Consider the following 27,052-nt stretch of genomic DNA (forward strand, 5'->3'; position numbering starts at 1 on the left):
GAAGAGTTCTTTCAACGAATCAAAGAAATTAGACTCCAGTGCCTAATGTTAGAGACAGGAGCTGGGGTCTAAAAGCATTCAGGCTAAGACAGAGGTGCTAAACTTGCCGCCACTGATGTAAGTGTGGTGAAAATTACGGAGGTTCACTTGTCTGCAGAGTGCACAGGCAAAAATCAACAAAGTTTGGAGCCTCGCGGGCAACCAAAGCCCTCGAGGCCTCTCAAACAAAAAATAATGTGTTGATGGGTCCTTAAGATTTAAATTGATTTTCAAGTTTTAGTAGGTTAACTGGTTAGATTTTTAACACCAAACAAACTCAGCCCCCCTCCCCAAAAGTGAACTTTCCCAAGTCTGTTAACAAGCCATTTTTCAAATGACATCCCTCCACTTTCTCAGACTCTTTGGACAACTTTTTCAATAGCGTTTTTGTCTGCTTTGCCTTCGGATTTGAGCTCCTGAATCTAGAAAGTTAATCCTGGACGATACTTACACAATTCCACAATTTCTTGGGCCACACAGACTCCTCTTTCCAAAAGAAACTGCAGGGGGCCGGGTATGTTTTAAGCGCCTCCTTTTGCCAGGCGGAGCTAGAATTTCCCTTGAATTGGGACAGTGCACACTTCAGAGTTGAAAACTAGCGGACAGGTTTGTTGAAACAGCGCCCTCAGTGTTCGAACGAGACACACGGCAACAGCGTGCGTCTGTCTCGTTCGCCATATCAACGCGTACGTCCCATGCAGCGGTACCGTGTCCGTGTGTATGAGGGGCTGGGAACGTCTGATTTTTCCGTGGCCCTGCCAGATTTGCCACGAAACGGTATGGATCGTTACGATCTGCTTCCCGTCGTTTCTTTCAGTGTTTCTTAGACGGCTAATTTATATGTTAGGCAGCGATTTTTGCTTGGGTGACAAAAAAATTGTGTGAACTTCATTTTCATGGGCCGAACTTTTGGAGGGTTCTGGCTAAGTTTCTGGTGCCACTGGTTTATCGTACTTGTGGACGGGGTACCGTGCGAAATCCGAAGGGGGTCAGAAGTGTTTTGTTATTTGAGTTGCCAAAAAAATAGAGTTCGCCTAAATCTGTCTAAATGGGTGAAAGGTGACGCAGTGTACGTGAAAGTCAGGAATAATGCCATTTGGACTGTTGGACATGTTTGATGTATGCGTCATGTTTTGAAAATGTTTCTTAAATTCTTGTACTGTGGGCTGTGCACACAGGTCTTACTGGCCCTGTTTTGTCCCTCCATGCCTTTGCCTACAACTGTGACTTAATGAGTAGGTAGGCCTACTGTACATGCAGGTTAGGCCTAGACTACTGTACTTAAGAAAATTCTCGAGGTCGGGATAAGGTCACTGATTCTTGATTCTTCTCTCTGGTTGTCAGTTGATGGCTATTCCATCTTTTACACTCAAAACTCAAAGGGGCAAAAAAAGTGTAGCGGTCAATGGGGAGACTCTGAATTATTGACTCCAACTCTCAACCTTTACATCAAATGAGCCTGAAATTTCACTATTTACGCACTATAAACATTTCTCACTCTGTACTGAAAAGGTTGTAGTTATTTCTGTCATGTTGCTGCCAAAAATGAGGAAACGTGCAAATCCCTGTACAAACTGAATGGAGAGTTGCCCCTTTGCCCAGACGTGAGTGCCATAATGGAACAACCTCGGACCTCGAGAATACTCTGAAGAAAATAATAAGTTGAATTCTGATTGGTTCACTTCCCTCATACATGCCACAGATCCGTGCATAAATAGGCCTACATACATGTATTTTGGTTGACATCCAATCCCATGACTGAGTGAGAATGCAGAAAAGGTTTTTTTGGTGTTTTTCCACAGACATGATGTAGTCATTTAGACCTACTCAAGCTTGCTGCGCACAGCGTCAAAAATGGCCGAGAAAGTAAGTGAACGACCTCTGCATGACGTCCTAGAGGGGCTATTTTTAGACCAGAAGAAGGACATTGACCTCTTGACGAGGGGCCACCTGAACCACAATCGGCTATGGAAGCCGCCGGAAAAGGCTTCCCATGTGCCATGGGAAAGCTCTGGGAAGGAGGTTCCGTTGATGCACAAGCCTTCCCAGCTGCCTTCACCTCGCAAGTCCACGGACCACCACGATCAGATGACAGACGCCATGTACAACTTTGGTGTCGGGACATCGGGGAGTATTCCCATTTCCCAGAAAGGCAAGACCGGGAAAAAGTCAAAGGACAGTAGGCCACGGAGAAAGAGCCCCAGCCCGATTTTGTCCGTGCTCAAGGCAAAGCCAGAGAAGCCCTTGTCGACTGAGCAGAGACCAAACACAGCTGCTTCCTACATCAGTGATAATGTCTACGTAGAGGAGCTCAGACTGCCCGAGCTCATGCTCCCGGGCGCCTCGTCTGTCGCCAGACCTAAGTCCCCCCTCCGCACCGGATCGCCCAAATCCCTGGCCCCGCTGGAAGCTGACCCCAGGAAAGGCTCGAGCCACCCCCCGCCAGCCTTCTATGAGAGCCACCTGAGCGGGGTGACCAAGAAGGAACAGTTCCAGCGGTTCCTGGATTTCCAAAACAACGTGATGAAGAAACCTGAGATGAACCAGAGGGACGTCCTGTCAGGACGGAAGGCAGTGGAAGGCTTGGAAAGGAAACTACAGGAGGTAGGGACCAAGATTTGCTAAAAAATGAAAGAAAACCCTAATTCCTTTTTCAGTGAGGAACAATTTAATTACTTGTATAATTGAGGATACACCGTAAACTTGACACCACACTCACACACACATACCTGTTTTACGTACAAAGTGTGGACATTCCTTTGTTTTCCTGTGGATAAGGAAACTTGAGGAAAATGCTCCTTTTTCTCCAACTAGGATAACACCTTCGAGCTGGATTTTTGGTGATTATTTCCTGGGCTGTTCCTCTTCATTTTGCCACAGATAACCTTGACCCCAAAATGCCTCTGAAACTGTTTTTCAGAGAGGGGAAAACATTCTGTGGACGTGTGTGAGTCCACACAATGCCATCATACCCTAGTATGTGGACATCTTTTGTGCAGAGGTCCATACCATGTATGCCACACCTGCACACACTTATATCTTGAAGCATGCTTGCATTTTGGCACGTTGTTCAACATAGTTGGTTCACCCAGTCAACCATGAAGCAGTTCACCTACATGTATAAAACATACGCCCACAGATCCTTGCACTTGTCACAACTTGTGTGGTCAGATGTTACAAGGTCGTCATTTCATGTCGCCTACGGATACAAAACAGAACTGAAGAAAATTTGTACAACTCCCATAGGATTTGATGAAATTGGATGAGGTCCATCGCCTGTCGGGCCCCAACTTCCCCCGCCTGCAGGTGTACAGCAACATCTGGGACGAACTGATCAAGGCGACGCCGGAGTTTGGCGAGATGCTTTCCTACATCAAGGTAGGTCATTGACCTCTGCCATTTTGCTGAGTATCAATCAAATAGTAAAACCGAACAGACAAAAGAGCCACAGAAAAGACATCCAATTTTGCGAAAAACCCAATTATGCAAAGGACACAGATTGCGTCTGTTATGAGGTGGAATTAAGGCTTAACTTGTACGCACACTTTGAACAATTGTACAGAATGCTTAGCTCTGTCATGTTGCTATTTTGTTGTGGTCAAAATAACATATTATCCTCATATATTTTTGAGAGGGAGTCATTAGACAGCCAGTTATCTCAGATCGGGTAATTTTGCCCAGTGTGCTGTCTCTTGCAAATTGTTAAAACTGTAGGCAACGAGGCTCCCTTGATCAAGTGACGTCAATCTACTACCCCGCTTCTTTTATGTGTGTGCTTGTTCAAATCCTTGCACTCTCCATTATCATCGAAACCTGGCAGATAACATCTGTTTGTCTGCTGCGCCACATTACGATCATTCGATTCCATAAGGCGTGCCATTATTCCTGGTAATTCAATCAAGGACTATTTCAGTCTAAGAAACCCACACGCTTTGGAAGGTCGAGCAGCGTAATAACAACCTTGCAATTTATGGCCATATTTTTTTTAATTTGCTGAGGGATAGCCCCATTGATTGCTACAATGTATGTACCTTGATTGGCTCTTTACACGGTTGGTGAAAGTACAAGCAGGTCCCATGGGCTTAATAACCTGTAATTTCCCCGGGTCGTACATTTGTAATTGCTGTTACGTAAGCGATTTCCTGTTGTGACTGAGCCATTTGTTGACACAGAAAATAATTCTGCTGGACTTTGGAGGAATCTTGTATCAGCAAATTTTTTTTCCAAATACTGTAAATTGAAAGTGGATCAATTCCCTTTCCACAAGTGTACATTTAGTTACTTAAATAGAATCAATTAAAATTTTAATGAACATTTTTGTAATAAGAATAGGGATGCAGAAAGAAGATTTGATCTGTCTTTGTAAGTCCTTAGGTGCCCAACAAAATGTATTTTGAGGAAGGATATGTATATTCATAAAAATTTGTGAAAGGCTTGTGCATAGGTTTTGTTTCTTTTTTCGTGTTTCTTGAAATCCAAGAATAAAAATGGTATAAACAAAACAGCACGTTCCATTTTAAGTACAGTTGAGCTGAGAAAGCAAAAGAGAAGAGCAGCAAAGATACACATTGCTTTGAAAGTGAGAGGAAACGTGAATTGTATCTGCCCTGGCCACCTTCAAACAAGTTCAGGCTGTTTAGAATGAGCGGGTCGTCTTAATGCATGAGCACAGTCAGCCTTCTGCTTGCTCATTAGTTGAGACATCGGCAAAGTAAAGTGTTCTCCTGCCGGCCGAGGGCTTTGTGTCGATGGCACGAGCACAGTCCGTTCACTCGTGACTTGGCATCTCGTTGCTGCAAGAGCAGTCACATACACCTCAGAGGGAGACTTTTTCCAGGCAGACTTGATTTCTGTGATTCTTTTTGTCTGTTATGGTACCGAGAAATCGAACAGTTCAGGGCGGCGTTCCGTGCGATTCTTGTGGAGTCACGATACAGGTAGTCTATTTTATTTATTTAGTATTTAAAGGGGAGTTCTCTGTATAGTTAATTTGTGCTGCAGTGCCTAGACATTGTTACTTCTTAAAAGCTTGTCGTCTTGTTAGTTTTTTGCGTAGCAGTCCTTATAGCCAATGAAAGAAAGTACACATACATTTATTGGCCTGGGGCACAGGAGTAATTATGGTATCCATGTTGCCTTGAGTTCCATGTGAATTGGATTTTTCAGCCAAATTACCATTGTTTTTGTCCCATTTCAAACATGCCTTTTATATCCCTAATGACTCCCTCCTCAAAAATGCCCACTTTAATTAGTGTTGGCATTACATGAAATTCAGTACCAGTTCGTTTGCTGTCTTTAAAAACTAAGAGAAAATTTTAGGAGATGGATAAAAGCCTGTAAAATAGTTTAGGGAATATTGCAATAGCACGGACAATCAAAGTACATGTAGGACGAGAGATTTAAGAATTGTTATAAAAATCCTTGTGTACAGTAGGCTGTTTTTTATTTCTTGGAAAGCACTAATTTTTAAAAATCGGGGCTATTTTATACCCAAAGGACCTTTGGAGATTCAAACTGCACCGATGTAAAATTAAATGTCGGCCTTCAAAAAAAAAGGGTCAGTCTTCAGTCAGTACAATCTGGAAACACCCTTGTCCTTGGGAAGTCAATAGAGTACCGAAGTGAATACGTCACGCGCACAATTAGTGTGTAAAAGGCATTAGCGCGAGAACCAGCGCGTGAACCATCATGCGCGCGTACTCCATTCGTTTGCACTGGTTCACAGTGACGTGACACTTCGGTAGAGTTATTTCTATCATGTTGAGTATTGCTTCATTTTTTCTGATGCTTTCTTTTGCACTAAATTGAAAAATGTGCTTTGCTTTGTAATCATGTTAAGGCCGACTGTTTCAATTTACAACAGATTCTTTTAAGGGGTACGAAATTGATCAAAATGTGTTTGGTTACGGGCAACACTTTTTCAATCCACGTTTATACTGACCTTTCTTTAATGTGTAAAATAGAAAAGATTGTCTTCCTTTCAAGAGATTTAGATTAATCAAACAGAGAAACTTGAAGCTTTCACTCCTTTAGCTGTGCAGTCCTTTCCAATTTCAACGTTAAAAAAGGACCCATATTACTTTATTGTAAATGGTGTTTTAAATCAATTTGGAAGTATTTATTTTTGCTGGTGTGACCCTCTGCACGTATTTTCATTCAACAACACATGAAAAAGTTCTTGCTCTTTTCAAATCAAGTTTTGAGGTTCGTAGAGCCCTTATCAAAAGATTCCACTTTTGTGGATGTTTTGAGGAGCATCTCTCGCCTTTAATTCAAGGTATAAAATCCGCATGTGGCATTTTATTTATGGAGAAATGTCACTGCAAGCTTATTTTTTCAGTTCACTTGCCCACATCAAATAAATTCATTAATAATTCAAACAGGCCATTAGATGGTTCATGTTTGATTGTATATATTTTTTTTGGGGGGGGGGAAGTTGGAGTGAGTATCTGCCTGTCGTGTGTCGCCGCGGTAAATCAGTGAGAAACAAGTGGTACGTAATGGCCTTGGTAAGCTGCAGGAAACCGTTTTTTTCCCCTGAAGCCGTGCAACATGCGTAGTACAGAAAGCCTCTCCTCGGGGGACATCACGCATATCTGTTTCCTGGAAGTGTAATGGATTCGTGCACCGTGGGCACGTTAAGAGCTTCACCGGGGTGGTGTAATGGGATACAAATCACGTACCTCAGGCTGTGATTGCACCTCCTTTGTCACGTCCCCCCCGTCCCCATTGGACCGTCCCTCTGGGACAGATTATAAATCCAATCATATATCTTGCAAATGGAGCTCGGCAAATGTTTATGTCCTTTTCAGTTTTTTGGCTTTACATTTATTTTTGTATTGGTTTTAATATTGGTTTGGCTTAGAGCAGGGTGTATGGTTGTCTTTTTCATCTGCCAGATTGTAAATTTGGCTTTTACAGACATGTGGTTTTAATATCAGGCATGCTATATTTCCTCCTTGAACAGGATTTCAGTTTTTCCATCCTTTCATTTCCAATTATCTTTTCCATTTTCAACGTTCTGTACCATTATCATTACACTGGGGGGGGTCTTCTGGGAATCTCTTCCCCGTTTTAGCTTCTGAGTCAGATATGATCCTGGTAACATGAAGATAAAAACTGGAGTGTTTGAAAGTTTTACCGCATCTGTGAGTACTGCGCTAGTCAAATCTTCCCGAATTGCGGTGCGTTAGCTAAGCTGCTTGATGCCATGACATTTACTAAGCTCAACAACCAAACGTACTTAGCAAGAAAGGTCTTTACTGTGGATTGATTCATTTTCCGAGAATACAGAGTCGAGCAGAAAAATTAATAAATGTAATCTATCTTCTTTGCCCCGTTCAGGATGGGTATGAGGAGTACATGGGCTCGTTGCTGGACACCCAGAGTGGGAAACAGAGCCAGGTGCTAGCTCAGCAGGTGGAGAGCCTGGCCGGAGGCACACCCATCGCCCCGGGGGAGGTGGATCGAGCCCGGGAGGAGATGTTACAGCTGGAGGAGAAGGCTAAAGAGCTGCTGGAGGAGAACGACAGGTGGGTCGATGAGGGAGTTTATCTCCAACTCTCCGGGGTCTTCTGAGTCTTGAGCTTAGGTGTAGTGAAGTGAATTTCCTGAGTTGATGCTGGGCAGGACCGTGGATGGCATGACTGGGTGCTGAAGTAGGCCAATCAATTAGGGATGTATTTTGGGTGTTGTAACTAAAAAGTATTTCAGTTATTGGTCAGTGATTGAGCATTTTGCTGGTTTGTTGTGTTTGTGAGAATTGGCCATAAGTTTCTATTCCCACGGATTGGAAATTATCCCAGACTACCCAGAGGCTGTTAAATGATTTCATAACCAGCGGGAAGACAACAAAAAGTTGGCGATGTGTGTCCCAAAACCCGGCTACTCGTTCCTCATTTTTACAAAGGGGCTACCATGTTTGTCACTACGGGACTATGGATAGGGTGCGTGATAGGGATGGCTTGGCCAGTCTTGCTCAAAGTTTGTAAATTTATCATAACATGATGTGGACGGTGTGATCGAACAGGAACGTACAAGTATTCCATTGGCTGGACTGATGACGGTGTGTGGACCTATGTCATGGGGCAGCCATCTTGCTTTTCTACCGTTCAAAGCAATAAACCAAACCGAGGCTGAATGAAAAAATTGGCTGTTCCCTTTATCAATATGTGAGCTTGTATTACTGTTTGAAATGGATCTACAGGGAACAAGACAAACATGGCAGCAGTGTGATAAAGGTCTATACATGTAGGGTGTGGACCTAGATTAGGGACAAGTTGTGATAAATCATGGCTTGAATTCTAAAGAAATACTTCGATGCACGTGTGAAAAAACCTAGTTGTGCGTTCATGTACTACTTAAATTTTGGTGCCGTAGTTAATATCAGTCTTTACACTTTTGCCATTGTCAGTTTCTGGCGTGTTTTAGCCAGCTGGTGGGTGTGGTTCCAATGCGCCCTGTAGGTGGTGTTTTGATCCCTTTTTTTCTGAGTACTTTTTATCAGAGAACTGTCTTTTTGAAAAAAAATTTCACCTGAAGAATATCATTTCCAGAAAAATTTCAGAGAGGTTTATAAATAAAGCATGCTTTTTGATTGTCCAGTTTCGTAAAAGTTCAATTGACCACGATTGCATCTCGTCAACATGGCGCAGTGATGTAAACACACAACGGGCTCATGTTAGCATCCATGTTAGTGTCAATTTATGATGCGTTGATAGACCGCTTCAGGAATATTTAAGACATGATTCCTGAAATTTACAAGTACATGCCCTTCCGACGAGATGTGACATCTACAGACAATGGTGCATTCACAAAAGCGGTGCGACATCATCACCGTCCTTTACTTCTACTAATAGTGAGTTCCGGCTCACCAACTCTCTGCCATCACTTATCTTTTTTTTTTTAACCAATGATTCTTAATGTACGTCATTATTGGATTTGTTTTTTATTACTGATGGAACAGTTCTTATTTTTCAGCAACTTACACGGCAAGACTCAAGTGCAGTTATCGATTTTTTGGTCACTGCACTGTGAAGTTTAACAGACAGCAAGGCGATGAAAGTTATTATCCACTGTACAGCAGACTCAATCGCAAGGGATTATTCCGTGCAGAGGTTCAATACCCTTCGACTGCTCTGTGAAATGATTTAAAAAATAAATCGCTGTCTTCAGTTGAGTGTCCTGTTCCACTCTCTCATTTCAGTCAACATGTTGTCAGGAACGCGACATGCGTCTGGATTCCAGACAGTCTGACTTGAAATGACCGGTACCATTTCTCGCTTGCAAATTCTGAAATGTGAAAATAATCAGCTGCTGACTAAAGGAAAGAATTCAATCATGACACTGCGTCAGAAAAAGCAAACAAAAACCAAAACGAAAAAAAACCGGGTTTTCAAAACTCAACAGGCCTATTGTTCAAAAGAATCCAGAGATGAGGAATTGTGTCCCATTGGATACAGCCTTCTCATTTCAATCATTGCTCTGTGGGTATCAATTGTTTGGTTGTTGGATCTAATATATTCCTACAAAGCTAAGCCCTACACTTTGCAACCCCCCCCCCATTTCAGGCTAGTTCAATTTAATTTTTGTCTTTGCTTCCTGCAGCGTTACAATCTAATTTTGTTTCAACATATTAGGAAGAAATACTGCTTTTCCCTTATGAAGTTGCTTGAATTTGAGACTGTGAATTTGCATACTTTACCCATAGTGGTGGAGCAAGGTTTTAAGTCAAAGCGAGGTACAAAATAGGAATGAATTTTCTATCCCAAGTGTTTGCCTTTTTTTTTTAATCCATAAAAAGAATTATCCTCTCCCAAAGAGTGGTGCTAGTACCTTTCTAAAGTGTCTAGGCGTTCTATCCTTGATATCGATAGGCAACACATTGCGAGGGGAGCAAGTTGTTCCCCCCCCACACACACACACACGCACCATGTGCAGCACCTTTGCAGAACTTGTTGCCTTAGGCGTGCTTGTCTCATCGCGTAATCTTATCTTCTCTCTAGAGTCTGAGGTCTTTTTTACTTCTATTAACTTTTTTTTCTGGTTATGAAACCAACAGTTCATAAAAAGTGCAGAGAGAAGTCCTTGAAGTGCCACTCAAAAGCCCAGAGATTTATAGATGGAAGATAGCAAAGGTGGCGTATCAGATACTTTGTTGAAGCATATAAAAATAAAATTCAGGCGGGGATTGAAGGGATAGTCTGCGTACTTGTTGGCCCCGGATAGGATTCAGACCAGGGTCGCACAGGTGTAAGTCAACAAAAGTACCACTCAGTCAATCAGACTCTTTCCTCAGAATCCATGTTTGTTCACACCTTCTCAGGATCAATTTCCTCTTGTCGGTCCCTCCATGGGCAACTTGCCTTTCAAAAGAACTCAGCAGACTAATGTAGAAGGACAGAGAATGGCAAACTAGCAACACGTGCCGGGTAAAAGTGACCATGACAGTTGGGGACGGGCAATTAGATCTAATCTGCCCTGAAGGCTTGATCCTGCCAGAGTTTTTGTAAAATGGACTCTGGTCAAAGTATGTGATCGAGAATTTACTTTTATGGACACTGGATTGGAAATGAAAGAAAAACGTGGCTTTTTCCTGAGCTGTCAGGATATGGTAGCAGGCTGCCAGAGGGCAGTTATCAGTTACTGAAAAAGATGTCATGTGCAGTTTGATTATTGATAACAGTCAAATTATTTTTAAAGAAGAATCTTTTGGTATTTATGTCCAAAATTATTCTCCTAACATTTATAAAGAGATGGAAGACCCAGGCCCATTTCACTTAGCAGCTTTGGGTGCTAAGCTGATTTCAGGGGAGAACCAATTACATTTGCAAGCAGTATGCATTGAAATTTTAGCTGGTTACCATTTTTTGCTTGGCAGATATTTTGTGTACTTTAGCAGATTTCTGTGCCCAAACTCACTTACAGTCAGAGCTTTCTAAAATGTGACTGGACTGGGTTGTGATCCACAAAATGAGCATTAAGTTTTCAGGACTGTGGTTTTAGTGTGCAAATAGAAAGATCAGACCGAACTCCTCATTTTGACGTATCAGTTGACTGAGTGTGGGGACAAATATTGAAGATTCCTCTTGATTCACATTGTGCCGGATTATTCTCAAAAGCCTTAAACTCACAAGTCGCTTGGGTGACATAACTTGAGATTCATCTTTGTCACAGTACGGTCATAATTGTTGCACGTGAAGTATGGTTTCTTGGAGTGGTGTTTCCTCAAATCAAGTTCTTTTTTTATGAGACTTAGTCAAAAATTTCCATAAAGGGCAAATGCAATTCGTCATGTAGCACTGTGCCGATCTGAAGTGCGGAATTTTTGCAAATTATGAAGCATCCTGGCAGGGGTGTAATGAGGTTATGCGTTGAACATTAACTGGGGGGGGGAGGGGACAGGGAGAGAATGAGATTTGGCCTGGCCCCTCGTGGTGTCAGTAGTGCCAAGCTTCTTGAACCACTGCTTGGAAATGCCGTGCTTCGAATCCTGTGGGAGTTATTGAATCATTGACGAACTCCCAGCCAAATGCAGCAACAATTACAGTCCGTATCGTTGCACGGAGGAAATTGGATGCAGTGGTTTGTGGTTATTAAATAAGATGTCCGCCGTGATGCAGGCATTTATTGCATTTGTCTGTCTTGGGGCGCGTTCGTTCATCTCTTGAGGAAAGCCCCGGTAATGCTTACGTTTCAGTGTACGGCGTTCTTCACCGAAAAGTCTTTGCACCTTATCGTTTCCCATATTTGTCAGATTTATTTCATTAAAGATGTACTGCACAGTGAATTCTTCGCATCAGCTGACGTGGGATTATTGAAGTGAAGGAAGCTGTACTAAACATGTATAAATCGTGATTGTATGACTTCTGTTTCGTTGTGACTGAAAAATAAAAAAAGGCTGGGAACTCATCTTCCTTGAGTGATCCCCGTCTTCAATTCGCTTCAAGGTCACTTGATTTCTGATGTGTGCTGTTTACATGTAGCGTGACTTCATCCGGCATAATCCCTGGCCTCGTGTTCACAGAGTTTCAACGCTTGCAAGGAGCACCGGCCCTTCAGAGAAAGTCAGGCTGCGTTGGAAAGTCTTGACCGTTTTCCAGCAGACACAGGGCCTGCAGAGTTGGCACCGGCTTCCAGCCGGTGGCCCCAGCCGAAGCCAAGCTGGTCAGATGCGGTCTGTTATTAAACCAAGTGGCAGATTGTCCGACAATCTGCTGCCCACCCTGGGAATAAGCAGCTAACGCAGGGATGAAGGATGGCACTTAGAGGCTTTTACTCGACATCTTTTTTTCTCTCTTTTTAATCCCCAGAGCGACAATGCGTTCAGAGGACTCCCAACCTCAATTTAATCAAATTGCCATCAAAAAAGGAGCCGAGAATGGAAATTTTCCTCTTCTTTCTCGCAACATGCCACCATTAGCGAATTTTACTGCCCTTCAAGGATTGCCTATTTGCTTTTAGGGGCTACCAGTGTGCATGCATGTGCAGTCCACCGCTATTTTTTTTTTTTAATTCCCTTCCCAGCCAGCTGTGGTGCGTCAATAATTACAACGATAACAAGGATTACACCATCTCGACCTTTAGCAATCTGCACAGCAATCGGTGTCTGCTAACCCCAGGCCGCGGATATCCGGCTCTTGACCTTACGTGCTCTCCGTGTTCAGATTCCTGCGTGAATCGTGAATTTGTGGAATGTACAAACTTCAGTTTTTGTGATGCTGGATGCGGGCAAAATCCCCGACTTCAACAATCAAGATTGGAGTGTCGGTTTGTCCGTGATTATTTGCTTTCAGTGGGTCTTGTCAGCAACATCAGGCGTTTGCATAATTTGTGGCTTTTAATAATTAATTTCCTGCGGAAGACAGCCCTTGTATGCCAGAGCAAATTATTCTGAAAGCAAGTTAATTTTTTATGAAGCTGATCATAATATCATCATTGGTTTTCGTAAGCATCGCATCAGATCTTTTCTAGCCAGAAATCAAATTATGAAACCCACTGGATCATTTGTAAGGTTTCTTTGAACCTGGGGGGGGGAACATTGGACATAAAATATATGGCTTTATATTTTACAGTTAAGTATTTCCACTTGGTACACATTTTTCTGTAAATACAATAGAGGTGTCTTTTTTTATTCCTGGTTTAGTTGAAGACGGAGAGGTTAAGTGCGCTACAGCGACAAACACTCGCCTTTCTCCCCTTTAAAAAATCCTGTCAATGTTTTCCTCAGAAATGAGTGGAAATGAGATTGTAAACCGTATCACAGTCTCTGTTTGCAGACACACGGATGTGTGTGTCTCCGCCAGCTTTGACAATATGGGAACAAGCCGGCAGTAATTGTACCTCGGACAGCCAAGTGTGGCCACAGTGTGCACGTCCAAAGCCGCGCAAACCCGTCCGGGAGAAGGAAATCTCTGCATGTAAGGAAACGATTTTTGATGGACTATATCAACAGTCCCACCTGCCGAGTCTATATACTTGTACGGAGCAAGGTCCTCCTAATTTCCGTACAAATGTACATGACGTTTGATTTAGATTGATGACCGAACCAAATGCACATCGTGTAGGAACGCTGTTTGAAGATATGACTTGCTGTTTCTTAAAGAAGTTGCTGGAGATGTTGATGCTTTCCTTTCCATCGTGGAAGTATGTAATACACTTCCTGGACAAGAGTCTATTTGTTAAAATTGTCAACATTTGAGTTAATCAACATTTTTTACAGATGTTTTCGAAGCATGAAGCAAGGCTTTTTGGACTTAAGATTGAATTTGTGATCAATTTCTGAACCAGAAATTTTTTTTTTCCAAAATTTAACTTTTGGTTGGAGAAAAAATTATATTAGGGTGATGTAATTTTTTAATACAAACCCTTCTCTGTTTGAACCACCCCCTCCCGCAAAAAAAAGACAGAAGCAGAAATCAAATCAGTGACCAGGGAAATGAAGTTCCGGCCTCTCTTTTATCCAAGCCATTCTGCCCTGTTTTTTGTAGTTTTCCTTCTTGTCAATTCCTCTGTTCACGAGCTCCAGTCAAAATCCCTGAAGGCTATAAATGCCATATCATGCCGTGAGTCACGACGCTAGCAAAAGCCGCAAGTGCTGTAAGCCGGGGAAACAGCATGTAAGGATTACTCCTGTCGCAGTTCATTTGCCCAATCTTGGTCTGCTCCGCTTTATGTACAGAGCACGTAGTAACACAAACACTGCACGTTGAGGCTTTCCAAAGAGAGTACGAGAGAAAATGCGGCTGGCCAGTTAATTTTTTTTCCCCCCACAAGCTTTCAGACCGCACTTAGCAAAGTGGGTTAATGTTACTGGAGTGCCTTGGCCAAGTTTGAGGTCTGACTCGTGTGTCCAATGAACGTTCTCACAAATAGTTCTACTAATGCAATTTTAGCCATTAGTCCAGACAGGTTGGATATGTTGCGAGCGTTTTGGGTCAACTCAGGATGGTTCGTCACCTTCACCAGTTTCTGAGCACTTAGGGTTAAACATGTCGAGGGAGACATATGGTGTGGATTTTTGGTTGAGCTATTTGTGCCAAAATGGTGGCATTGGGCCGAATTTTATCCAAGGGGCTGTCACAGTCTGTTGGCCTAGAGAGCAAGGGTAGTAAAGATTTAGCACCTTAAAGTCTGTGTTGGTTGATTTAATTGGATTCAAATTACATGGGTATATGTTCTTGAAATATCTTAATATGTTGAATTAGTATTTAGACTTACAGTCTCATCCAAAGAAGGGATTTTTACGCAAGTACATAAAAATAACTACTCTTCTGAACTTGAGATGGTCAAGTTAATGGGTCATTCTATAAATTGGGGGTCTAATTTTTGGTGTGTCCCTGTCACTTCTAACATATGATTTTGTAAGTTTAGAACAAATTCTGTAATTTCCAAGAGTGATGAATTAATGCAAATTATCTGCCAAACAAATAGGAATAGTTTGAAATCAATTTCAGTAATATTTTAATGTAAAAATACGCAGGGCGGGTGTAGCAGGGCCACAAACTGGCCACACTTTTGGACCCCTAATTTCTGGAATTACCCTAATTTCTAATTTCTAAAGATATAGTTCTGTTTTTTTTATGGGGGAACATAATTTTAAGTCCAAACATACTCTACCTGTTCTTCAAAAGGCATAATTGGAAATAAGACCCATGTGTGGGTCAGATGTTAGCCAGATGTTTTCAATCTACAATTACTGGGATTGTGTGACATTTTCATGAGGAGAGGAAGAGGAACAGGTACGATGAAGGCCCACAACGTGAATTTCAGTTTATTGGACAACCTCAGTTTTTTTTAAATGATAATCTCTGCCTTTTGACAACGCTTCCTGTCCCATCAATTTCAATAAACCCTTTCCTTAAAAACAACGATTGAAATGCGCTCTAGGGTTTGCAGTATGTTGAATGCAAAATTTAAAAATTTGTTTGATTGCTCCCAAGGACAATTTTTTTTGGAGGGGCCGAGAAAAAAAGGTTTGTTTATTGTGCCCGCCCTGCTACTTTTGTTGTGGACACGTATATATTTATAAGTGTCTGTTGTCACCTGAAAGACCTCATTTAGTTGATTTCTTACCCTGCTTTCCTCACCAAAGAAATTTTCAAGGCTGCTTTCACCATCCTCCAATATTCTACTTTTTTTTAAAGATTAAGAAAAGAGGTTCGAGAAGAAGAAGAAACGCTGGCCAACATGCCCACTCCGGAGCCAGAGACATCAACCCAGAAGGCGTTGCGTGACTCCCGGCAACACCGCGAGGAAAAACCAAAGGGTACCAATGTCTTCCCAGTAGTTTCTAAGTGTCGCTGGTAAAATGAATCACGCAGTCTGTTGTTTCTGGCTCTTCTACTTTGGGCCCTCTTTCTACTCAAATGCGTAGGGAACCAAACATTGACCTGACTGTCCACGGACTCCTCTGTCTTGCTTTCTGCCCATCAGCAATCGGAGGGATTGATGAAGTTAATCTCAAATACTTTGATTTCCCCCTTATTAGTAGTTAAATTGTGATTAATGATTTTTTCCGTCAATGAAACCAGTTTGAAGGTAGCTGAGCAGGGAAGAGGACAAAATATAACCTCCCCCCCCAAAAAAAGAAACTGAATTTAACGTAACTTTAATATCAGGAGCCAATACATGAATGTCATGAACGGCTTTGTGTGAGGATTAGTGCATACCACACATACATTCTATTCATCATGCACCTGCGGTTTCAATGTGGGCCTGCTGCTGGACAGAGCTTTGCATACTGGGCATACCGCAGCCCAGCAGTCACGGTCAAAAGAATCCCGGCGTTAAGGGTTTAATTAATTAATTGGAATACAAAAGGTATATGCAGTGGTGATTGCGTGACCAAAAGATCTGTCTGTTCTGTTTGATAAGCTGTAAGCATGCGCCACCGTGGATTTAGCTGTAACATGATGCCCTGTCAATGAAGCCAAAGGAGGCCTACTGTTGGTTCCTTGTTTCACAACGATTCCGCTGATTTTTTCTGTCTTTCTTGGTTTGCCTTGGCAGGGATCGCGGAGCAGATCCTGGAGCTCCATGCTGGCATCCTCTCCCAGATGGACGAGTTACATCGGCTCCGGCAAGACCTGAAGGACAACTACGTGCCCATCTCGGTCGTCCAGAATCTAGACCAGTGCGTGCGGGACACCGAGGCCGACGTCCTCAAAGTCCTCAGCACCAATGAGTACCTGGAAAAGACCATCCAGGTAGGTCTTGAGAGGATGGCTTGTATTTTACCAATCCGAGGACAAATATTGGAAATCTGAGGACGAGGTCCTCAGAAAGGACCCTCAAAGTATTGTTTATTCTGTTGTACAGAGTAGTACCTTAATTGTAACGGGCACACTGAAAACCAGGAGTGAGGCACAGTGTAGCGCACCTTCAGTATTTATCCCTTGAAAGTTTTCTTGTCGACATGAGTAACCACCCAACCCTTAGCCAGCTACCATATAGTGAATAATGGAGGATCTATGGACCTGAAGAAAATTGAATTCGTGGTACACCATCACCTTTTGTTTAACAAGAAGTGGAAATAGCACGACCAGGTTCTGAAAGCATGGGCAAGATAAGTATGGTACGGAGACCATTGTGGTCACCGTGTGTTGGAGTTACACAATATCGTTTTTCCTGGGACGTGGTGATTTCCCCCTTGAGGACTGGTTTGCACTGGGAATGGATACGAATGCAAATTATGCAAGTTTGCAACATCAAAGCAGAGATTTTTTGTTTATGTCAACATTTATTTCCACAGTGTAAAATATATTTGTTTAATTATACAGAAGGTTGATAAACAAGAGATTTTTGACAAAACGCAAGAAGAACAATTACATAAGACACAAATGAAACAAAGGAGCCAATACGGATGCATATTCATAAGACAAAGTCTTATACAAAAATGTCTCATTAAGCCAAAAAACTTGACCAACAAAAGTGACAACATATCACTTCGGAAAGACAAAAATAGAGCAATCAAGACAAAATGAGCAAAACAAAAACTGAACAGACAGAGTGATTTGTGCTGAAAACTATGTGAAAGTACCATACTTGAAATTTTTGTGGGAAAAAAAGCTGATATAATAGAATGATAGAAGAGGAGATCCCCCGGCAGAGTAACCAGGACTCTACTTAAGTGAATTTCTACTGCCAATGTTCCTCAATGTCTTCCCCGCTCCGCATTCACACCGAGCTGGAATGGTGGCCTTAGGCCGTTCAATTTGTGCCACCATGGTCACCCCAGCAAGTCACTCACACTATGCTCAGAAGTAAGGACCCACGTCAGCCTGTAAGCCGCTTATGAGCGGCTCTTGTCCGTTTACATTTTGGCAACACTAATCTGACAGCTGCTCAGCTGAGCCTAAGCCTCCCAGCCGCTAGAAGAAACAGCACTGTTGTTTGTTGGCTTCTTTTTATCCAACAGGGAAATGCCAGCCTAGGACGAACGATGCGGTTGCCCCGGGGAAATTAACAAAATGTACTTTGAAATTGGATTTCTTCTCTCTGCAGTTTCTCATTGTAGTTTCGTGTTTCTTGTGTGGAACTTTTTTAATCCATTCAAAAGCATCAGTGCAAGTTTTGTCAACACAGGCCAGAAGAACTTATTATTATGTTTTGGGAAACAGCATTGTTTGCAAGGTTTTTTTTTTACACTTTGGACAATCCTAGTTTTGATGATATCACCCCTGGTCATGAAAATATACCACCAAAGCGAGCAGATGTGCTTTGATTAAAAAAAAAAGGTCACTTTTTATTAAATCACTTCATCTGGCATTGAAGAAAAGTGAATTATTCATTGTGAAAAAAAATGAAAAGTGTGTCTTGGGGGATGATTTTACGAGGGAGGATGAATTTGTTTCTGAATTTAAGGATTTCACTTCTTTAATAGCAACAGAATAAGTAGATTTCAGATACCATTTGTAACCTTTATCTTTCTTTGTTAAAAATGCCCCTTCTTCCAGCACAAGTTTCTGGTCCTGTGTCTGCCATCCCATTGGTTTCCATTCTATGATGTTTTTTTTCCATTCCACAGCAATTGGAAGCTGACCTTGAAAAAATTATGGAGAAAACTAACACGAATCCCGATGACCAAAGGTAGGCGGAGCTCTGGGCCGAATTGTTGGGGGGGAGAGATGTGTGGCAACCAATTTTTACATTCACTACCTCGAATTCACTGCATTTGCTGATTTTATCTTTTCTTTATCGTTTGCAGAAAAATCTGGAACAGCATAAACATGTTATCCGCTCCGCCGACCGCTGGCGAAGACTAGCACCTGTAAGTTTGTACTGAGATCTTCCACTGCTCAATATACCAGGCTGAGCTCGGAGTGGGGAAGTGGGATTTTGTTGACCCCGCTACAGAGCAACTTAGCCAAAAACTGCAGATAAAAGTGGCTGGATCCAGTCTCGTACACAAAATTGGTCTTAGCTACTTTGGATCAGATTATTGAGCCTCGTTACATCTGGGGAAAAGCATTTGGGGAGACGGCGAGGACTGTAAGGTTTGGGGTTGACACTCGACTACTGAAGACATCTTCACCTGAATGATTGCACGCGGGTTTGAAGTGGGTCAACGATCCACGATATGCTCTTGGGCAAAACATGGCTGGCGAATCTCTTGTCCAACTTTCACGTTCGTTTCTCCAAAGGGCCATTTTTTTTTCTTCCTACTGTCGTAGAGATGTAATCTGTTGAGCTGATTAAGTGGGAATTGGGGCAGATAATTAAAAGATCTTTGGTCTCTCTACATCCGTCATCGTTTCTCAAGTCGTGTTTGTCTTCATGTCAGGAGTTCTCTGGCCTTCAGAATTAATTTGGTGACCTGATTAAACGGGTGGAATTGGAGTGGATAATTAAAAAAAAAAATCTGTAGAAATCGTTCATGGACCTGTCATGCTAATTCCTCACCGGGGATTGTTCTGATGGTGCATGATGGGATGCTGGTGCTTCAAACACATCACACAGATTAAAAACCTTGATCATGTTGATTACATAGGTATGTATCTGCCTTTTGGTATTAGTGACTTTGGTGTAAATGGGTGAGCGGTGTACATGCTGCTTGGATGTTGTGTAAATCATTTCTGATCTTTCTTAAACCAACACACCTTCCATGAGCTATTGAACCTTCCATGAACCTGTTGAGAAAATCAAACTGACATGTCAGGTTCCGTCCGTGGCCTCCGCTTACGAAAAACCCTGGTTTGATTCCCACCGAGCCACTTTTTCAAGTCCTCATGTGGAATGGCTAGAGTTTGCAAAGGCCATCGTTGACTGACAGAGACTGCCTCTTTAAAGCAAGGCGTGTCACTGCACATCAGTCGCTTGTGTGTGCTGATGACAATGATTAACAGCATCGTGTTGATTGCTGTCAGGCCGAGTGGAGACCAGTGGCCAAACAAGTGAAAAATGCTGTTTCTCTCTTGACTTTGACAAAAAATTCACAAGTTTAGGAGTGCTTGTGCATTTAGAATAAATGATGAAGTTGTATACAAAGTACCTCGTAACTTAAGATTTCAAATCCTTTGCTAAAGTTCTGCCTGTAAGCACAAAGAATCGATGTATCTGGAATAGATAGAAACACAAGATTTGTAAATACACATCGACATATACTTAAAAAGTCTACCTGTTATGAAACCTTACCAATTAACCACATTTTGCTTGTTTTTTATAAGTGGTCGTGGTATAATTTGCAATCATATGTCAAACATTAACGGTAATACAACAATTTTTACATCTGTGACCGAAGAATTACTTTGCAGTAGATTCCTTTTTTTAAGGTTGAGGATTTTGATTACATGTAAAGCAATGTGGCAGTTGGTGAGAAAGATTGGATTCAGGTCGGGGTTAATTTGTATTGGTTTTAATATTGGTGTCCAAACTTTCCATCATTGAAAAAAAAAGATCACATCATTGTTATTTGCGCTGTCATTCGAAAACACACCTCAAGAACAAATAATAGGTTGAAAACTGGTTGTATTTTGTATGACTTACTTTATTTCTTAACTAACAATATTAACTTATTCTATTTTTTTTCTGTTCAAATTGTACATATTAAAATGACTACCTTTAACCGAGGGTCAATTTCATGACCCCTCTGAGGTCTAGGACCCAGAGAAGACTATAAGCAGAAAGCAGGTTACCAGGCAAAATATCATTCACAGTACACTTCCCTAGACCGATTCCTAGCCAATGTCTGTGCTTAGCACATCAAAGTGGCCGAGCACCAGTTTCTGCTTGGCTGCTCAACCAAATCAGGTCCCTGCTGTACAAACAGGGACACTGTGCGAAACTTGAGGGCTCAAGTGTTCTCATCCTCAAGTGTGTAAGGAGATTTTGCTGCTGTAGGAATATTCTACTTCTGGAGTTAGCATGCCCTGTGTTGTAGTAAGTGGAGGGGTGTGTTTTGAATTGGCTCTTGAGGAATTTCACCTTTTATCTTTGACCAAATGAAATACTATGAACGTTGTATGTCCACGTTAGAAATTTGGCAGGTACTTTGAAGTATTCAACTTTAGAAAATGAAATAAAAAGGACCTAGAAAATCTTACTGCTTATAACCACAAGGGTCATTAGTGTGTGTGGCATTTCACAGAACCTGTTCATGGAATACAGAAGATGTTACTGTTTACCAAAAAATGAGTCACTTGGGAGACATTCGCATAGGAACGTGCACAAACTTTACAGTCCCATAATTCAATATTCCCTAATCTGATCTGAACCAAACTTTGTATGTTTTCATTTTAGACCCTAATCTATCATCTCTCAAAATTTGGACAGTAAAATTCGGCCTCCTTCTGGTAGTTGGAGCATTAATGTCTCGCTAATGACTGATGTCTCCCTAAGGTTGAAAAATTTACCACAAAATGTCTCCCTAATGACCCATTTGTAAGAATACAACTTCATATTTCATTGATGTTACAAAATTTATTCAAATGATACTTTTTCCTGAGACAAATGCAATGAATTCCTCCAAAAATGTACCCCGCTCAAGCTTAAATTCCTGACAGTACAACAAAACTCCAGACGTGCCCAGAAAATAAGCATAACCCACAGTGAGCAGAATTCTTAGCAAGTCATTAATTGACAGGAACCGTATCTCCATTATGCCCAGGGCCCATGCTGGATGGGAAGAGAGCAACAGTCAATTACACATCACAAAAACCATCTCAGCTGAACCCATTCCTTTAGGGCAAATCCGAGTTAAACAGCTCTTCATCAACACCTCTCCCAGGCTTGGCTGGGCATCTGCTTCAATACAACACCTTTAGTGCCATCTGTTTCCACGGCAACGCATCGGCAGTTGCTCATCAGGTGTGATGTACCTCAAGCCTCTGAGCATCAAGTTGGTCTAGGTGACAAAATGCTCAGACCCAAACAGATTAAAGGCCGATACCCAGACAGAGAGGATAGTTTCTTTTAATACCCGGAAGGTCTTTAAGCTTTAACCCTTATTCTGACAGCTTCAAAACTCAGTAGTTGGCCTCGTCAAAAGCCTTCCGGGCCTTCTTGAGCTCCTCATTCATCATCAACAGTTCCTTGACTCGGGCGTACTTGCGGGAATCCTTGCGGATAAGGAAGATTATGTCCTCAACTTGTACCCGCCCTGGCCGACCTACCTCCATGGCTTTCAACGTCTTGGGTAACGAAAAAATAAACAGAAAAATTATATAAAGAACAGCAGACAAAGAAAAAAGAGGATAAAAAACCTGATTTTTCTCGCCATATTCCTCCCAATCTTCACCTCATTGGCAACATATCTTTGGCTCACTTTAGAATCGGGATGATCGTATCTTACCATATCCGTGATGAAGTCCAGTACTAAGTCTTCTAGCAAGTCCACCGTCTCGGTGTAAGGGTTCTGGTCGTCGCCAAAGCCATACATCATGCATCGCACTGTTAACAAAGAGAATCGGTCAACAGCCCAGAACAGAAATGAATTGACAAATTCTTCTAGGCCAGAACCGGTCCGAAAAAGTGATCAGTCTTGGGGCCTAAGTGATTTGAGAGGAAAAGTTGGCATAAAGGCATCACTTTCATTCTGCACAATAGGCCTACACATGAAGACCGAACTTCCACACTGTCAAGCTGTTGTCCTTGGCTGGGAAATTCAGGAAAACGGTAGGCTTATCAGTCAAAAATCATTTTCACGGGCTTAATGAAATTTAACGATTTCCTGGGTAATATTAACTTGAATATTACTGCACGACTCACCTATACATGTACAGTTATTTGCATTATTGAACAATTTGTTGTCGCTAGCATACACTTCATGAATTGCTGAGTAGGTGGGTCATTCTACAAATCTGGGGTCCAATTTCCTTCCCGTCCTTGTTACGTCTGGCATATGATTTTTTAATGTTTCAAACTCATTGTTCAATTCCAAGATTGAATAAGTACTGCAAATGACCTGCCAGACAAAAAACAGTTTGAAATCAGTTTCTGTGATACATCATACATGCACATCCCTTGTCAAACGTGTCAGATTGGTACACATGTCAGAGGTTACAGGGACAGAAAAATGTCACATTTTGGACCCCAAATTTATAGAATGACCCAGGTACGAGGTGAAGGCGAGAGCCGTCATGTTAGTTGCATAGAGGTCAGAGGTCAGCACACAATAAATAGACTCACACTCTTTGGAGAACATTCTCTTCTTTCTCCCAGTTACATCGGAGCCTTGGTCCGTCTCGCTGGCTGATGCATGGTCGCTGCTCTCTTGAAAGAAATCATCGGATGCCTGGAAAGGTCAGTGATAATGAGATTTTCAATTTTAAAATCTTGATAGAACTGATTGATGAGGACGCTGTTGATGATTCAGAAGACGCAGAGAGGCAACTAGTGGTGAGTAGTGGGACCTCTGCCCTGGCACGTCTTTTTATTCATCAAAATATCTACCTTCACGCAGACCAAATCTATTCTCTATTTGGTAATACCCTCACTATAGTTTAATATGTACAACAACGATATTTTAAACAAAAGGTGCATTGACAATCGCGTAACAAATCGGACGACAAACATAAGTGATATTTCCTACCTCACTCGGATCCGCCATTTTGTTATTCCCATATTGCTAGAGGGCGCCCTTCTCAGTCGCCTTACGCAAAATCATTACAATAATTACTCAGCTCGCGTACCGCGTACATTGTGTGTGCACCTATGATGTAATCAACTGGCACGCGGGCTAGCACCGGGGCTAGCGCAACATAACAGGAGCCGGAGATCACAGCTTGAGCCTGTAAAGTCCTAATTGCTTCGTCTCCTAGTCCTAACTTGAACCCAAAATGCCAGAGCCGATAGAAATCCCAACCGAAGCCGCGGCACCAGAGAGGACCGAGGAGAAGCCGAAACTGAAGCCGTGCTGCGCCTGTCCGGAGACCAAGAAAGCGAGAGATGCGTGGTGAGACAACCCATAGGCCGTATCATGGTTAAACACTCTCTTAATTTAATCCCGTTGAAACCGGTCCGCCATTGTTTGCTGGCGCTCCAGGGGCCCGTTGGACCTTGTAAAAAGTCTGGCCGCCCTGGATAAGACTGACCACTGGCTAGTAAAAGCCAGACGCGCTGGGGATACCCCAACAGTTCTTGAGGTACGCTGAGGACTTTGTGTGTAACTTGGATATTTGCTCGAGCAGGGTGTTGTGTGTTGCTGTAGAGGAAACACATTGTGTCCGTATCGTGACTTAGGAATTCGCGATAAAATGAATTGTGAATTACTCTTTTGAAAAGCTGTAAAATTATGGCAATTTTCGCCCCTCACAAGTAGTAATACACAATAGAGTGGTAATTAATGCGTGGAGTGTTCTAAATCTGAGTTTTTCATGGGTTTCTAATTTGTGTGTATTTTACTGTTATGTAGTTTGCTGTGCACGTATGTTCTCTCTGATGTAATTCATTTATAAATAATGTTATTCTTTGCATTAAAGATGAAATGTGTACAATTTGTTTCAAAACTGTGTTTCTGTCAAATTTCACATTGAATATTGGAATTTGAACACTGCTAAAACATGATTACCCGTCAACAAGTCCAAGCGTGCTTAGAGAGAACAATTATTTCTAATTTGTACAAATTCATGTGTGTCAATTCCTTAATCTCCTTTGAATGTTTTTCACAGTATAGTGGAGAAGGGTGAAGCGGAATGTGGAGATTTGATTGAAGCGCACAAAGACTGTATGAGGAAGATGGGTTTCAACATTTAACAACTTGCCAAGAGCAAGAAAATGTGTGGTAAGTATTTGGATGTGAGCCGAAGTATCTTGATTATTGTAAATTCTGTTGGGCAATTCTGGGCAGAGTGGCAGACGTCATCCTGGATTTCAAAATTTGTCTTTCACAGAAAAAATCACGAAAATTACAGGTGTACTGATCACGTTGGGCACTGTTGTGAAGGCAGTGAAAATAACCCACATAGACAGACAGGAAAATCCTATCTTTACATTGTATTTCATGTATGATTAGTTTTCATTTGCCAATTCAGTGAGTTGCAAAGATGTCAGTCTGTCAGTCACCTTGGCAACACACAGCTTTACTTGATCTTTGCAAAGGCCAAACTTTAAAGAAATCTGTGTGATAGAGGTTCAATTCCAACTAAGAAACAGCACCAGCGTTCAGGTCCCTACTTAATACCACCATATGATTGAAAAGGAGACACTATGTCGGTCTTTAACCCATGGAACTTCTAATAATCCAGATAAATCCCATCAATTTTTTACACATCCAAAGAGGGGTAGGATATTTGTATGCCCTTGCAATGTGATTGTTCAAAGTCAAGTCTTGACTCTTATTCATAAGCCAAAGTTATTGCAGGTTCAATGCTGTTTACAATTCATGGGTGTCCATTTTCCAATCTCTTTTTGTCTTCCAATTTTCAGATAAGGACAGTCAGGGACTTGCAGTTGAGCCGTTGGATCTAGAGTGCATGAAAGATCAGAGATCATCTGGAATTAGAGAGGAGTTCAGACCACTTTACATTTTAACAAACTATTGCGTGTACAAATCCTCATCAAATTGTTTTTAACTTGGGAATCAACGTTTCAAGGCATTCACATCAGCAAATTCTAACACTACTATTTTTAGCAAGCAGATAGTAGAAAAAGATACCACCATCATAACAAGGGTGCTTCATATGCTACATTCAACAAACCTTGACTTGTGTCAAGTCATGTCTTGTGTTCATTATTTTAAATCTTTTAAATACCAGGTAATTCATGTCACTAATTTTTAAATCAGATAGAATAACCCTGCATTGACGTTGACCATTTTATTTTATTCATCACCATTTAAAAATCTCTGAAAATGCGAGATGGAAAATATTATAAGAGAACTGGATGTTGGGACCTGTTGTTGAAGGTCCATACAGTGCCTGCAACGGCAGTTTTGGTGCTGCATTTTACAGGAAGTTGTTTTCCAAATCAGTGGGCAGACCCACGGAATGTTAAGACTTAACAGGGTAGAAAAAAATGCACCCAACAACCTGTGATTATATTTCAACTTAATGATACATTTGTTGTAGAAAATGCAAGTCGCAAAAACTGGCGCAAACGGCTTGCTGGCAACAGTGACCTTAGGGACTGATCAAAAATAAAAATGTTGGAGGGTCTGCTGTTTAAGTCCTCGCAGAGTCTTCCTTGAAGGCATAATGACAGGTGGATAAACTTGCTTGATTTGTGTCAGTCCACTGGTCATTTTGCATCCCTGGGAAAGATTCCGCTAGGATCGATAATGCTTTCATTTAAATCCGGATGTGAAAATTGTGGTGTGGTAATCTCGTGTGTCTTCTTTCATAGTGGCTGTGACATTTTAGCTAATGAAAATTGCCTGTGATTCTGGGCAGCCCCAATAATTAGATTACATGGTTTTGCTTTTTCTTATAATTTACGCTATGTATACCAGGAAACAAATTTCCTTACTCAGGTTTTACTTTTGTTTGCTCTTCCGAGAAATAAAATGTCGTCCGAGACTCTTGGGTATCAAGATTCAACCATCATATCGTACTGGGGATACAACCTTGTACTTTCTGAGCAGGGAGTCATGCAGAGGACTTTACCATGACCCAAAAGTCAAATCATGCATACTGACCGGTTTCAAGCCAAATTTGCTAAACCTATATTTTCATCTTTGCAGCTGCCCGGTATGTCTAGTCTTTAATTTACATATATCTTTCAGTGTGCATTTTTCTTGGTTTAATTTAGGGAAAATTCAACCTATTGTCAAGCAATCAAAAGGGACCTCAGTTGTATTCATGTTATGTTAGTATTTTAGTTTTTGGGGTATGTATCTTTATTTGGATCCAGAGTGGTGAACAAAGGTAGCATTGATGTGAACTAGCAGTTATCAGTGTTTTGGGTGAAATGTGTAAATTAGAATATAGAAAATTTCTCAATTGTGACTATGCAATAAATTCAATTTTTAAGTATTTCCACAAGTAAAAAGCTCATGGGTGTCTTGCTTTAAAATCCTGAAAAATATTCTAAATTCTTGGGAATAAGATATTGTTGGTTTCATTTTTTCTGGAAAAGACTC

General features: G+C 41.7%; 3 protein-coding genes across 4 annotated transcripts; 2 read left to right on the top strand and 1 right to left on the bottom strand.

The window, feature by feature from the left end:
- The first annotated feature begins 698 nt into the window (after positions 1-698).
- On the top strand, positions 699-21,089 carry LOC110974572 (uncharacterized protein C6orf118-like). 2 transcript variants are annotated; one of them, XM_022226312.2, is made up of 8 exons: positions 699-816; positions 1,842-2,643; positions 3,286-3,417; positions 7,384-7,571; positions 15,684-15,805; positions 16,549-16,745; positions 18,566-18,627; positions 18,746-21,089. In XM_022226312.2, exons 2-8 carry the CDS (start codon positions 1,894-1,896, stop codon positions 18,801-18,803), a joined length of 1,509 nt encoding a protein of 502 aa, XP_022082004.2. In that variant the 5' UTR covers positions 699-816; positions 1,842-1,893; the 3' UTR covers positions 18,804-21,089. The 2 variants fall into 2 exon arrangements, with proteins under 2 accessions (XP_022082004.2, XP_087002694.1); XM_087146568.1 differs by lacking the exon at positions 18,566-18,627.
- Positions 20,504-23,685, bottom strand: LOC110974624 (transcription initiation factor TFIID subunit 13-like). The gene is made up of 4 exons (XM_022226417.2): positions 23,567-23,685; positions 23,164-23,269; positions 22,328-22,425; positions 20,504-22,166 (listed from the first exon to the last, which is right to left on the bottom strand). Exons 1-4 carry the CDS (start codon positions 23,582-23,584, stop codon positions 22,002-22,004), a joined length of 387 nt encoding a protein of 128 aa, XP_022082109.1. The 5' UTR covers positions 23,585-23,685; the 3' UTR covers positions 20,504-22,001.
- LOC147796587 (cytochrome c oxidase copper chaperone-like) lies at positions 23,651-26,961 on the top strand. Its single transcript, XM_087146569.1, has 3 exons — positions 23,651-23,929; positions 24,645-24,757; positions 25,402-26,961. The coding sequence occupies exons 1-2, from the start codon at positions 23,814-23,816 to the stop codon at positions 24,727-24,729; spliced, it is 201 nt and encodes a 66-aa protein (XP_087002695.1). The 5' UTR covers positions 23,651-23,813; the 3' UTR covers positions 24,730-24,757; positions 25,402-26,961.
- Positions 26,962-27,052: the final 91 nt, after the last annotated feature.

Source organism: Acanthaster planci, linkage group LG15 (genome assembly GCF_054643075.1).
Source record: "Acanthaster planci isolate LZ-2023a linkage group LG15, COTS_SCS, whole genome shotgun sequence".
Classification (NCBI taxonomy): domain Eukaryota; kingdom Metazoa; phylum Echinodermata; class Asteroidea; order Valvatida; family Acanthasteridae; genus Acanthaster; species Acanthaster planci.